General features: G+C 56.5%; 3 protein-coding genes across 3 annotated transcripts; all 3 read right to left on the bottom strand.

Annotated features, from left to right (window-relative positions):
* Window positions 1-4,708: 4,708 nt before the first annotated feature.
* On the bottom strand, window positions 4,709-7,848 carry LOC122153327 (PHD finger protein 7-like). The gene is given in 10 exon segments (XM_042791371.1): window positions 4,709-5,093; window positions 5,264-5,784; window positions 6,029-6,145; window positions 6,271-6,377; window positions 6,502-6,664; window positions 6,803-6,942; window positions 7,244-7,345; window positions 7,430-7,480; window positions 7,482-7,522; window positions 7,770-7,848. Coding segments are annotated over 9 exon segments (1,008 nt in total). The 3' UTR covers window positions 4,709-5,093; window positions 5,264-5,576.
* Window positions 7,849-8,928: 1,080 nt separating this feature from the next.
* On the bottom strand, window positions 8,929-10,041 carry LOC104364543 (C-C motif chemokine 13). Its single transcript, XM_009971181.2, has 3 exons — window positions 9,969-10,041; window positions 9,413-9,530; window positions 8,929-9,028 (listed from the first exon to the last, which is right to left on the bottom strand). Exons 1-3 carry the CDS (start codon window positions 10,039-10,041, stop codon window positions 8,929-8,931), a joined length of 291 nt encoding a protein of 96 aa, XP_009969483.2.
* Window positions 10,042-10,944: 903 nt separating this feature from the next.
* Window positions 10,945-12,047, bottom strand: LOC122153355 (C-C motif chemokine 13-like). The gene is made up of 3 exons (XM_042791744.1): window positions 11,942-12,047; window positions 11,625-11,739; window positions 10,945-11,465 (listed from the first exon to the last, which is right to left on the bottom strand). Exons 1-3 carry the CDS (start codon window positions 12,012-12,014, stop codon window positions 11,360-11,362), a joined length of 294 nt encoding a protein of 97 aa, XP_042647678.1. The 5' UTR covers window positions 12,015-12,047; the 3' UTR covers window positions 10,945-11,359.
* Window positions 12,048-13,717: the final 1,670 nt, after the last annotated feature.

Below are 13,717 nucleotides of genomic sequence, written 5' to 3'. Positions count from 1 at the left end.
AGTCCCCAGCCTCAGGCACCCTTTGCTCCTTAAGGCAAGCAGATACATTTCTTTAAACAAAACCAGGGAAGAAAAATGCTGTGTGAGCAGAGATTTACATAACAAAGAAGTATCCTGCTTCACCTAAATGTAAATACATCTCTCTGTACGTGGCTGGAGTCAGAGCACAAGGCCCAGTGAAACACCCAGGTTCGAAGCTCACTTGCCAGCCCCCAGCACCTTCTTGCCACACAGTGAACCCAGAGTCACTCTGCCCTAGCTCCCACAAACAGAACCCACAGCACTAACCCCCAGCCCAGGCCCCCATCCTGCTGTTTGTCTCCTGTGCTCGTTATTTGCACCTACAGCCCCCTCCTCAGCCCTGGGCTCAAGTGGAGGAAAACCCTGGGGCTAACTCTCACCGGGACTGGGTTTGGTTTGTCGAGGGCACCGTGGACTCTGGTCTCCCAGATGTACTGACCTACTTCTCTTCCATGCAATTTGGCATAGCCAGTGGCTCTCAGCTACTGCCTCTGCAGAGATCTGCGCCTGCCCACGTGAATACATTGCTGGGGCTTTCAAAAGAAGTTGTCTGACAGCAAGAAGTGATTTCAGTTTTGAGTTTGCAGACACAAACTATCACTACCTCCTGCAACCAGACAGCAGCTTGCATAAGCCCCACTTCGCTGAAAACAGACTAAAAATAAAAATTACCTAAATTTACATAGCTGGGGTTGTTTTATAGAAATTGCTTCTGTCTTTCTTCTCCACTTTTTGCCCTTGATAAGACCTTTTGGCAGAGAGTTTCGCACGTTAATTATGCCTTGTGTCAAAATATTTCTCTCTAGTGCACTGTTTTTCTCCTTAAATGATTTTAACCATGTAAATGTTCCTGTCTCTGTCTGAAAGGGTAGATAATTAATATTGAATGTTTATTTTTAAGCTCCCTTCATACTTGCCCTGCTCTTTTCCATCTTCCATCTCCAAGTTGCTAAATGCTTTCATCACCTGGCTCAAAGTCCTCCGTGTCGTCTCTATCCATCTCTGAGTCAAAATGATCAGGGCTGAATGTGGCATTCGGAGATCATCCTGCTGGTTTCTACAGCAACATTGTGGCATTTGGGTAATTAGTTTCTGTCCCATCCTTCACGCACTCCAATATTCTGCTTAATCTTTGGATTTGCAGGACCAAGGACCAACTCTAGAAAATAAGGAGATGTTAAGTCTCATTTTCTAAAGAAAATGGCATTTAGTGAACCTGAATGTCATTGAAGAGGAATGGAACAGAGACTTCCAAGTCACATGGGCCAAATACTCAGGACCCAAATATCTTTAAAATCTGGCCATAAACTCAAAAACATTACCACAGGCCTTTTTCTTTCCAAAGTAGTTGTTCATTTGACCTTAGAAACAGAAATTAGTGTTTCAAATGACTCCTGAGTGAATGTCATCTGCTAGCATGTTGTTCCATCAACTACTTGTATAATCCCAGTCTTATCCATCCCTGATTAATGTAAATCATCTTGTATTTTGCAGACATAATCCTCTGACTGAAATCCCTTCTCCAAATCCTCAGGCATTGCACAAGGGACAACATACAGTACATCACGCAATATTGGCCCTGATGCACACCAACACTAAACTAACAGCTTCCTTTCATAAATTCACAGATATTCGCAATGAAGGAAATGCAGTAGATCTCACTTGCCTGGGCTTCAGTAAGACATTTGAAATGGTGCCACACAGTAAATTATTAGCTAAGACAAAGAAGATGTGACTGGCATATGAAATGTAAAGTGGGTAAAGAACTGCCTGAAAGTGGCATGGTAATTGCTTCAGCAAAAAGGGGATGTGTTAGACTGAAGACGGTTTACCAGTACAGTTCCTTGTGTTTCTGCCTCAGAAATTATTCTACTTAACATTTACATTAATGATCTTGGCAAAAAACCAGGAGAATGCAAAGGGAAATTTGCTGATGAGGCAAAATGACATGCTATCATCAATCTAGAAGAGGCCAGGATATCACACAAAAAGCTTATAATGACCTTGAGGACTGCAGCAATGGAGAAGGGATTTGATAGAACAGTATAGACTGTACAATCAGGCTGTTGAGGACAAGTATAACAATAGCAGACGTTCCAGCTTGTGAGGCTGTCAGCTGAAAATATCTGGGGCAGGGAAAGACCCATGCTACAAACCACAAAACTGTGACAAGACCCTCGTGGTATACAACATGAGAAGAGTTAAATGAAAAGAACTTGGGTTGAAGGGTAGGAAAATGAGGAATTGATCTGTGTGAATGTATCAGAGTCAACAACAGGGTAGAAAAGAGATAGAGTGGACACTGCTGGTGTAAGGTTATATGGCCAGGAAATGTCTGGGAATACAAATAGATGGGTGGTTAGACTGGCACATGAAAGTAGTGAGTTTCTCATGTATGTTTCTGACCCAGCTCCAGGGCAGATAAGAAACAACCATCACTCAGAGGGATATCAGTCCTACCACACAACCAGCATGCTCGAGAAGCCAGACAGATTAGAGGTGTGATCTTCTTTCTCAGTGAAACACCCAGGCCTATTCACAGAGGAATTTGAGAGTCCTATTTTAAAAGGTGTCACTAACCACGATGTTGTTTTGGAATCAAACGTTCTACAAGGCTGTACAAACGCCATCAGCCCGGGCAGGTGGCAACTGCCTGCTCTCCTATTCCCAGCACAAATGCCAGATTCACTTGTCCCCTCCAGGACTGGAGGTGGGTTCAGCGGTTGTGGGGTTCTGGTATGAGATTAGCTGCTCCACTCTGAAACCCCTCTGGCCTGCTCAGCTCACCCATTCAGTCAAGAATCACTGGATACTACCACTTCTTACCAATTTCCTCCAGAGCAGCCTTTTTGGACGCTGCCACCTCTAACAGCTCCTCTTTCTCTGCCCTGAAGGAGCAGGGCTGAGGCAGAGGCTCTCACTCTGCAGACACCCCCACCTCCTAAGCTGACTGCTTGCTGCTTCTGCTCCCCAGGAGTGAAATTTGTTTTGCAGTTGCAACCTTTTACACTTCACATTCCCTGGTTTTACCCATCCCAGATCGCTGCCCTTGCCGCCACATCTCCAGGAACACGGTCACCGTCACTGCAGAACCTAAGCACATCAAATCTCTGTTGGGATCATCAGGGGTTTCTATTTCTCTCTTTTCATTTTCCTCAGCACGACTGGCTCTGAACACCTCCTGCGAGTCCCTCAGAGCTTCCTGCGCTGGCTCTCTGCTGAGTCAAAAGATTTTTATAATGTTATTTCGAATTTTCAGGCTTTTTTTATTGACTTCGTCTTTCTTTGGAATTTCCCTTTTGAATTTACTGGCACAAGACGATATCTGGGGTCAGTTTGTATCCCTTTCCCCTCGCTCCTTTCAACCACAGGACATCGGACTGAATCATGCTGGAGGCAGGATTATTTAAGGGTCCCACCAGGTGTCTCACTTCTGTCCCCCTCGAGCCTGTCAGACCCAGCATCCCCCCCCTCCCATGGCTCAGCCAGCAAGATGTCTCTTTGGCCCGTCTCTTCCAATTTCAGCTCAAGGGGACTGCTTTTTCCTTCTGTGAACTGCCCAGTGAGGGCATAGATGTTTATGGCCCAGAAGGTAACAAGCTGTCACTGCTCCCCCTGCTCTGCTCCCGGTGGGATGGGAAGGAGAATGGGAAGAAAAAGGTAAAACCCCATGGGTTGAGACAGGAACAGATGAATGGGACAACACAAGGAGAGAAGAAACAATATTAGGAATGCTAAGAAAAGAATAGGTACGGTGAGTGAGGCACAATACAATTGCCCACCACCCAGATCCTTCCTCCCCCGGCCAGCTCATCCAGTTTATATACTGAGCGTGATGTCCTATGGTATTGACACCCCGACACCCACCTGCCGCCCCAGCCCCTGTCCCACAAACCTGCATCTCCTCACTAAGCAAAGTTGGAACTGGGCGTGTGGGTTTGCTGATGTGCCTGAGCACCGCAGGGCTGAGCCTCCGCGGTGGCCCCGACCCTCGTGTTGGCACTGCGGGTGCCGCCGGCCCGTTACCCCAAGAGGAGCCGGCTCTGGCAGCCCCAGGGGAGACGCTGGTGTCACGGCGTGCTGTGGCGTACTGAGGCACGGACTCAAATCACGGGTGATGCTGAGACGCTCGACTTCAGCACGCTGGCTGCTTGTATACCTTTCGTGCGTTACGGTACTTTCCCACCAAGTTACAGCACTTTCCTACCAGCTGAACACCAGCAGGTGTTCCGCGCTAATCTGGCAGTACGACTGGCAGTCTTCTTGCTTCCTTCTCTCCCAGCAGCAGCCGAAGCTTGTGAGCATTTTTCTCGTAACGAAGCCCATGTTAAAACCAAGGCACAGCACTCTTCTAACTACCAGGAAGAAACATTGACTCTACTTTCGCAGGGTCGACTTGGCCGAGGCCTCCGAGTACTTGTGTTCAGGCTGAGGCCTGCTCCAAGGCCTAGCACGCACTTCCATTTTGTGTCCCCCGACAGCGTGGGGCCGTGCTGGGCGGCTGGCAGTGGAGGTTAACACGGGCTGGGGAGGGGGAAGCACCGTGGGAGCTGCTGTGGGGCCCAGGCCGCCCTGGCCAGGGGGGGAGGAGCGGGGAACCCAGGGCATGGGGAGGGCAACTGGGTCCCCGGGGGACCCTTCTCCTGCGTCAGGGCTCCAGCCGGGACTGCAGAGACACCCAAAGGAGTTGATAGCACAAACAGTTTATTTAGGCATCAAGACTTCTGACACTCCATTTACAGACACATTTATATAGTTTAAATTAGTTTAGTTTAAATTATTTTGATATAGTTTAAATTATTTTTGTACTTTCCTTTTTCTTAGTAAAAAATATTTAATTTAACTTAAATAAGTTAAATAGAATACATTTTCCTGCTGAAGAAGGTTGCAGCTGAAGTCCTGTCTTGTGTGCCCGGGGCTGGGCGCCAGGCTCGCCAGGGGAAGCAGCGGGGCCATCGTGGTTGGCCACGGGGAACGGTCAGTTATTCTGAGGCTGGAAGTGCTTGAGATGTGCCTTCACCCAGGGCGCCTGGGGGTCTGCGCACAGCTCCTTCTTCTTCTTGGTGACCAGGCTGCCAGGAGAAAACCCATGTTCGTGCGCTCGGCCAGGGCAGCAGGGTGCCTATGCTGGGTCCTGCCTGCAGCACCCTTGGGTATCTGTGTCCCCGTCCCCCTCCCAGCCACCCTTGGGACATAGCCCTTGCCGTTGCAGCCCGCGCCCCCAGCAGCAGTGGGTACTTACATCACCCCTGGCTGGGTGCAGCTGCTGCTGGTGGTGTAGATGGATGCGATGAGAGCCCGCAGGACAGGGACCCTGGTGGCTGTGGGCAGGGCTGACTGACCGTACGTATGCACCGATGGCATCTGTTGAGTGTTGGGAAGTCTTTTTTGAGGGCCCTGGACTAGTCAGCCTCAGGTGAAGTGTCGGGATGCTGGGTGCTGCGCAAGGTTCCCTGCACTGGAGGGGCTGGAGTCTGGTCCGGTGTCAAGGGAGGGAGATGATGAGCACCTTGTGCAAGCCCACCTCACTCTTCCTCCCTCCTTCTCTCCCCGGATCACAGCCCTGTCCATGTCCCCACGTCCTGCGTGGCTGTGGTGGCAGGTGACACTGGGGACTCTGTCGCCCCGCTGCACCCCTCTCCAGCGTCCATGCCTCTGCAGTCGCTGCAGTCCCAGGAGACGGCATCATCTTCCCCCAGGGCAGAGCAGAGCTGGTGGGTCCCTTGTGAGGCACAGGATGTGCAGAGTAGAAGTCTCCAGGGCCTGGGGGAGCAACAGGACCCACTGTCACCAAAGGCCCCCGAGCTGTGTGTGGGGTGCCAGCCCCGGCGCTGTGCTGAGCCCACGTCCACCCTGCTCCCGCCGGCAGCCGGGGCTGAGCTGCTGGCACTCACCCTGCCGTGCCGTGCCCATATCCCAGGGAGGCTCCATCCCTGCCCAGAGGAGGAGACGAAGGCATCGCCATCTCCTCGCTGGGGCTGCGGGGACCGCAGCCACCGGCACTCACCCATTCACCTCCACATGCTCGCGTCCCTCTGGGCACAGGCACTGGTTGGCATCGCAGGAGCTGTGCCGCAAGTAATGGCCTGCAAATGCCCCATCCTCCTCCTCCCAGGCAGCATCCCTGCGGGAGCGGGGGAGCGCTCACCCTGGGGCCGTGGGGGACACCCTGGCGGCACCCGCGCAGGCAGGAGGGCTCAGCTGGAGCATCGCGGAGGGGGAGGCGGCAGCGGGAGGGAGGGCACTGACCTGTCAGGGATCCGGATGCCCAGGCGAAACATCTCTTCCAGGAATTGCTCCCTGTTGCGGCACAGCGGGCAGCAAAAGTAGTGAAAGCCGGAGCGCAGTGCCTGTCCCTGGGGCAGAGATGGCATCAGCATCAGCGCCGGGGGTCCGGTTCACCGCCCTGGAGCTGGGCGATGCGACAACAGGGTGACAGCAGGGGGGACCGCTCCAGGGGCCGGGGGCGATGCCACCTACCTGGATGCAGCCGCGGTGGAACCAGGCGCTGGCGCAGGCGGGACACACCAGGGTGTCGTAGCAGGGCCGCTCCGCCACCCCCTCCTGGCAGATGAGGCAGAGGGTCTGGTCCTGCTGCACCGCCCGCACCCGCTGCACCGGCCGGTGCTTCCAGCAAAAAGACCTGCAGGACGGAGGGGACAGCTTGGCCCCGGGCCCGGGCCCCGGCACCGACCCCGGCACCGACCCCGCCCCGGCCCCAACCCCGGCCCCGGCCCCGGCACCAGCCCCGGCCCCGACCCCGCGGGGCAGCCATACTCACCTGAACTCCCCGAAGAACTGGGAGACGCAGCCCCGCTTGCTGCCGCAGGGGAAGTGGAAGATGCGGCGGCAGCGCCGGCCCCGGCAGCGCCGGGCCCGGCAGGTGACCGAGGCGCCCGGCAGCTGGCAGATGTGGCACCTCTGGGGACGGCAGGAAGGACAACGGTGTCAGCGCCACAGGCCCCAGGGAGCCCCGCCGCGTTCTGTGGGGCCGCCCGGCTGGTGACACCGGGCCCCGATAGATAAGGATGCCCCCCGTACCCTCCAGATCCCCCCCTGCCGCAGGAACGGGCCTTTTTGCGTCATGGGGGATCTGACTTGGGGGTTGCTTGCAGCCGGCTGCCAGAGCAGCGCTGGGGGCTGGGTGGGTGGCTGCTGGCGTGTGCAGTGCCAGGCACGGGGCGTGGGGACACGGTGGGGACACATGGGGACAAGGCCTCACTTTCTGTGCCACCCGCTTCAGCTCCTGGCGGATATCGGGGAAGAGGAAGCCGTAGAAACCCTCTTCGTTGGCCCCTCTCTGCATCAGCCCGCTGGCGTGGTACTGCAAGGGGGTTTTGAAAAGAGGGTGAGTGCCAGGGGCTGCCGGCGGTGCGGGGCTGGGGACCGGAGGGTGTCGGGGACTCACCAGGCAGTTCTCGTGGACGCAGAGCCCACCCTTTTGGCACAGCTGGCCAACCTATGTCGGCATCACAATTGTCCTGCCGGCACAGCCCGCACACTGCCGGGGGACAGAGGCACCGTCACCCCCAGCAGCACGCCGCGGAGCCGGTGGGGGTAATGCTGGGAGCGGGGATGGGGGAGAGGCCGGAGCACCCTGGGACGCTGCGGGGGCCTGTGGCAGCACAGCCGGGCACCGGCCAAAATCCCCTCTGGCCGGTGCCCGGGGGGAAGCTCTGCACTCACCTCTCTCCTTGGAGACGGGACATCTCCTTTTGCTGCTTGGGAGGAGCGCAGGAGGGTCTTGCCTGCTCCTCTGGCAGCGCTGGGGGGACACCGCTCTGTTGGGCACTCTGACACCCTGCGGCGCCGCGACCTCAGCTCCATGGCCGCAAGTGGCTGCCACGAAGCAGCTGGCTGGGCCTGGGGACCTCGCTCTGGTCGGAGACCGTCCTTGTCCTCCAGTGCCCGTGGCAAACACACCACGGAGCCGGGGGCAGTGGCGTGGGGGCATTTATACAGGCCAGGGTGTTTGTGACATGGCACTGCGTGCGTGCCCGGTCACAAACACGGTCCATCCAGCACGTGCGCAGCCGGGTCACAGATGTTGCCGTGGATGCTGCTGCTCCGGCCTCCCCGTGCTCACTGGAAACATGCCCCAAAGCATTTGTGTTTTCAATTTCTTCTTGTCTTTAAGGAAAGGGATTGACTCAAGTGACAGGCCTGGTATGGTCCAATTTCCTAAGGCGATTGCCATCCCCAATGCTGCTGCGGTGGGTGGGTGGGCTTTAGGGACTGCGGGAGGGTTTTCCCCGTGAGACAGGGTGATTCCTGGGGACCTGGAGCTCCCCAGTGCGAGCAGGCTCACCCCCATGGGTGCTCATCTGCAGGGTCTGGCCGGGCCTGGACAGCGCTAAACCTCCAAGCATCTCTCCTCCTGCAGCCGCCCCTCTTTAGCCCCTTGATCCATCTGGGGAAAAAAACCATAGCACCCCCCCCATACCCTCCCCAAACCCTCCAAAGCCCAACCCTTTCTCCTGTTGCCAGCCTGCGCCTGCCTTTCTGCCTGCCTCAATCCGTATCCCAGTGGGCGGGCAGCTGCTCAGGGCATCCTTAAACCCCACAACCAGGACGGGGCTGCTTCTTCATGGGGGGGAGCTGAGCTGGGGGCATCAGCCTCGGCCCTTCGGGTTTCCCTGCCGTCTCAGGAGCTCCTGGTTATTCCTGGGCCCCTGTGGGGACACCAAGCCCTGACGTGACCCTGCTTTTCTCCCACAGGGATTTACTTCCTCTCACTCCAGCTGCAGGTCAGAACAGGATATTTTATTAAACCCATCGAGGGTTCTGCGGTAGTGTGGAGAGGGTGACAACAGGGGAGGGGATGGAGCCAGCTCCATCACATAACAAGATGAGACTGTACATGTAATTATGGGACGCAAATAAGCAGAGCTTATGGTGAAGGCGGCTTCATGTGGAGGTGCTGGTTGACTCCTGCTGCTGCCGGTACTGCTGGAACCATTCCTTCTGCGGGTCCACGCAGAACTTCTTCCCCTTCAGCATCTCCACGCTGGCGGAAAGAGGGGCTATGTTAGCTGGGGGGATGTGGGATGCGGCCGTGCCCCGAGGTTCAGGGGATGCCTGCAGCATCCTTCCCCCCACATCCCCCCAAAGTGCTGACTTTTAGCAATCTCTGACACCTTTGCTTCCTTCCCACCTTTCTGTCTCTCAGCTGAAACAGGGGATTTTTTGAAGCTATTTGGAGTAAAGCAGTGAGGAGGGAGGTGCACGTGAAGAGCCAGCGCAGGGCACCCACCACGCACGGCACCCTTTGGGGGTGGCTTGTTTGGGGGAAATCCCCCGAGGCAGAACAACCCGTAGGGAAGGTGGGCGAGCAAGGGTGAGGAGCAGGGGTGCAGGGGAGGAAGGCTGGGCGGGGGCCGGGCGTACTCACCGCACAGCCTTGTGGGAGCAGTGGGAAGGCGTCTCCTGGAAGCTCTTGATGAGGAAGGCTGGGATTTTCTTCTGGATAAACATCTCCTTGTAGCAGCATGTGCCGTAGTGGCTGCGGACTGAGAGGAGGCAAGAGGGGTTGGTGCTCTCCCACGCCTGGCGTGAGGAGTATGGGCGCTGCCCTGAGGGGAGTGGTGGGTCCCTTGGGGACTTTCCTGCTCCCTTCTGCTACCAGGGGTCCCCTCTCATGTCCCCGGTCGTGCTGCTTTGCCGCAGGGGAGGAGCCCCCCGTTTTCCTGCCCATGTGGAGTTATCACTGAGCTCTCCAGCTAGAGTGATGGAGCTGAAGCCATCCCCAAGCCTATTTCTGCTCATTTTGAGCAAGACCAGGACAGCCCCGTGCTCAGGCGGCTGGTGGTGCTCCTCAACCCCTCAAACCCACAGCAGAAGCAGGAATTGATGCTTTCATCCCCTTCCTCAACGCCCCCCAAAACCCTGTCAGTACAGGAGCTGAGGACAGTGCTGGGGTAGCTCTTAGCCTCAGCTTTGGGACTTACAGGACATTCCCTGGCTTCTAGTCCAGAGAGCCGCCAGCAGCAGGGTGAGCAGTGTCAGGGAGAACACCTTCATGTCCAAGCGGGGCTCCGTCGGTGCCAGCAGCTGGCAGGTCTTCTTGACTGAAGGCCACCAAGAGCTACCTGCATCTCTTGGCTGCACCTCAGCATGATATATCCTCCAGCCAGGCGTTCCATGACTGCCCTGGACTCTCCCCAGGAAGAAACTGCCCACAGATATTGATAAAGGGCAACCAGTGAATGGAAATTCCTTCTCTGAGCCACTCTGGCTCCGGCAGTGGTCGAGGGCTGCTGGAAAGTGTGGTGAGCAGCCAGCAGCTCTGCGCTGCTAGTGATGCACCGGGGCAGGCAGTCTATTTTAGGTTTAGTTGCTGTCACCAGCAAACCACACAGGATGATGCTTGCCAAAGCCCTGGGTGAGTTTATTTTAAAAAAAACCCCACTTGTCATCAGTTTGACTGTGATGCCTCTCGCAATTTTTCACCAGGATGAGTGGCTCGGTGGTGGCCGGGCTTGCCTCAGCCCACCCTGAGACCCATCAGTGGCTGAGCCTGTCACCGTGCCTGTCACAGTGCCAGTGCCCATCACATCTCTTTGAGGCACCCCAGGAGCACTGGGCTGGCTGTGAGGTTTGACCAGGCAGACCCAAGTGGCAGCTCTGATCAAGTTTGGGCCAGGGGTCTCCACTCATTAGGATGGCCGACAAGTAGAGCATGGGAAGCCCGCTCCTCATGAGCTGTGCCTGCCTCTTGCCCCTCTCATTGGTGGCTTCCCCAAAGCCCACACGGATACGGTTTGCCCCATGCACCCCTTGGACCCCCTCACAGAGACATGGTTGGGGCTTCGGCTCTTCCCAGCTCCTTACTGACCCCAGCACTTTCAGATTTGGTTTAACACCTGGGTAGAAAAGACGACAACATGATCTGCCCGCTCCCAAGACACTTGCACAGCCAGATGCTTGCATGCATGAAATCACGTTTAATTCTATTCAGTGTGTTGTACAAAAAATAACCGTAGGAGTGCTACCCCTTAATCCCTCTGCTACTGCCAGGCTGGCAAGCGCAGCCAGTGAAGGGTACAGGCAGCTGCCTGCATGCAAAGCAGGGCTGAGAGGATGGGGGGCAGCAGCAGGTCTGGACCCCAGCACCCTGTGGGGTTGGCACACCCCATCCTGGTGGGATGCCAAGGATGACAAAGGCCCTTTGCCTTTGGGGAAGTGGTGAGGGTCATCACAGGATGATGGGGAGGATATCCCCGACAAGCTGCTATATCCAAATGTGGTGTCCCTGCTGCCGCCTCTGCAAAGGGATGACCTTTGCGGTATGTCCCCCCACCCGTGGAGGTGACTCCCCGTGCTGCCTCCGTCCACCCCTCTAGCTGGGGATGGAGAAGGAGTTGACTTGGAAGCTCTGCTGGTACCTCTTCACCCAGGCCCTGGTTGCCTGGGCACAGATCTCCCTCCCGCTCCTCACCCTGAAGCTGGGGCAGAGAAAAGACAGGGTTAGCAGTGTGGTGGTATGGGAGATTCCAAGGGGCTTGGAGACACAGAGGATCAGGATTGGACCCATCAAAGCAAGACACAGGGGTCTGGCAGGGTGTAGAGGGGCTTTACCCCAGGGTTGGGTTTAGGGTACTCACATCACAGCCTGGTGCGGGCACTCGGGGCTGGTGGAGTAGCAGGCGACGACGTTGTCTCTCTTGATCCTTCTCGACTGGAAGTTGAAGCAGCACTTGTCTGGCATGGCCAGGGCTCCTGGGGGGACAGGGAAAGCTCAGTTTAGCCTGGAGACTCCCACCTCCCATCTTAGCCCTCCTGCTGTGGGCATGGCATCCCTTTTGGGGGGAGCTCCCCTGCACTCCATGCATGAGGAAAACCCATCCCCAGGGGGGATGTCCCCCCCAGGGGATGTCCCTGACCCCCAGTCCGTGGGGACAGAGTGGGCAGCAGTGCTTACTCTGTGCCAGGCTCTGGCAGCACAGCGCAGCGAGGAGAAGGAGGGCGCAGACCACCCCAGCTGCCTTTGCCATGCCGGACTGCGGGAGGGCTGCTCCGTGGTGTCAGGGCAGAGCTGCTGTCTGTCGGGGTCGGGGCTGCTGGGCTGCTTTTATGGGGGGAGCAGCGGGGCTGGCTTCCCCCAGGGCCAGTGATTACGTGGGCAGGGGGGTGGACCTGATCCCCTGCCATGTCCCAAAGCACAGAGGTTGAGCAATACTTATCCCCTTCCAGCACAGCCCCATGAAAAGAAAAGCCTGCTCCTGGGTCGTGCATTCAGCCCCCAATGGGCTTGGGAAATTTCCTGAGCTCCTGCCTCCTGCGTTAGGACTGGCGGCTGGGTTGCTTCCAAAGTTTGTCTCTGCATCTCTGTTCCCTGGGCAGACTGCATGCCCTGTGGCAGGAGTCCCAGGGCAGGCAGGACCATCTGGGGATCTCCCTTGGATGGGAGTAGGACCAGGCTCAACACCCTGCAGGGTCCCCAGGAGCCACACAGACTCCCGACAGTCCATGTCATCCTCCTGCACTGCGAAGTTTTGCATCCTATTGCTTTACATTCCAGCCCCCACCAAGAAAACATAGAGAAACAGCTTCTGTTTTTTTGTACCAGGCACGTACAAGACTCTGTGTTGGTTTGGGGATGTTTGGGGCCCATTGGGGCTGGGAGAGGCTGGGCAGGTGGCTCCGCTTCCCTCCCCCGGAGCCAAAGCAGCAGCTCATGTTCTTGGCTGTGCTGAGCTGGGAAAAGGCTGAGGCCAGTCTGGGGCTTCCCGAGTGGATTTTGCCTGGCCACAGCTGTCCAAAGAGCCCCCTCTCCTCCCAGGCTCCAGTGCATCCCAGCTGCTGGCAGCTGGCGGATGGTGGGAAGCAGCGGAGAGATGCAGTCACGTATCCCCACCAGTCCAGCTGTGCCCACGGCAGGGCTGGGAACGCTGATGGCACCCCACTGGTGTTTTGGCCACCTGGGGCTGCAGTACAGCCCCATTATGGAAACTCGGCTGGGGAGGGCATGGGGTGCTAGTCCAGGCAGGGACCTGCCGCAATGGGAATGGGGGCCACCTCCATGGTGGGACCGCATGTGTCCCTCCATTTGCTCTTCTGCAAAGCCATTTCCCAGAAATCAGCCTCAACTGTTAGATGTGCATGTGCTGGGTAACAGCAGGGTGCCGCAAGCGGGGCTGGGCGATGTCCCAGGACTTGTGAGTGCGGACAAAGAGTGGGGGGTCATGTTTCCATGCCCAGCTGGTGGATCAGAGAGCCTCCCCATCACTCCAACTCCCATTTAATCTCTCCCTGGGGAGACCCTGAGAAGTGGAGGAAAGTGGATGCCTCTGGTCCTGGTCCAGTGCAGCTGCCTGGCTCGCCTTTCCCTTCCTGGATCCATCCTTTCCTTCTTATCCCCCTTCTTACCCCCACACACCGAGTTTTTCCTGGCTCAGCTGGGGTAAATGTGGTCTCCTAAGGGTAGAAAATATTCCCTGCAATAAGAAAATGAGAGAGAAACACAAAGAAAACAAAAGTGTTTATTGGACTGGAAAAGGCCCCTTTTAAAGACTCTTATGCAAAACTCTGGGATACATCAGGTCGGGGAATTCCATGGATGACATTCCCAGCACCTGCAGCATCCCTCTGTCCCAAGCCCCGGCGCTGATGTATGCCCCGTGGCATGAGTGGACCCTGCAGATGGGGGATTTTGGAGCACAGGGGATTTTCGGCCCTGGTTAAGCCCCTTGATTTG

Source organism: Tyto alba, unplaced genomic scaffold, assembly GCF_018691265.1.
Source record: "Tyto alba isolate M040663 unplaced genomic scaffold, T.alba_DEE_v4.0 Super-Scaffold_19, whole genome shotgun sequence".
NCBI classification, from domain to species: domain Eukaryota; kingdom Metazoa; phylum Chordata; class Aves; order Strigiformes; family Tytonidae; genus Tyto; species Tyto alba.
The sequence above is the reverse complement of the archived record's forward strand: the minus strand, read 5'-3'. Positions and strand labels throughout refer to the sequence as shown.

Bases quoted from the DNA above. Each gene is read 5' to 3' on its own strand.
- LOC104364543 (XM_009971181.2), bottom strand. From the start codon at position 10,041: ATGAAGGTGTTCTCCCTGACACTGCTCACCCTGCTGCTGGCGGCTCTC. The intron at 9,531-9,968 runs GTAAGTCCCAAA...GCCTCCTCTCAG, and splicing joins TAGAAGCCAGGGAATGTCCT to TCCGCAGCCACTACGGCACA. The intron at 9,029-9,412 runs GTGAGTACGCCC...TCTTTCCGCCAG, and splicing joins TGCTCCCACAAGGCTGTGCG to CGTGGAGATGCTGAAGGGGA.
- LOC122153355 (XM_042791744.1), bottom strand. From the start codon at position 12,014: ATGGCAAAGGCAGCTGGGGTGGTCTGCGCCCTCCTTCTCCTCGCTGCG. The intron at 11,740-11,941 runs GTAAGCACTGCT...CTGTCCCCCCAG, and splicing joins CTGCCAGAGCCTGGCACAGA to GAGCCCTGGCCATGCCAGAC. The intron at 11,466-11,624 runs GTGAGTACCCTA...TCTCTGCCCCAG, and splicing joins TGCCCGCACCAGGCTGTGAT to CTTCAGGGTGAGGAGCGGGA.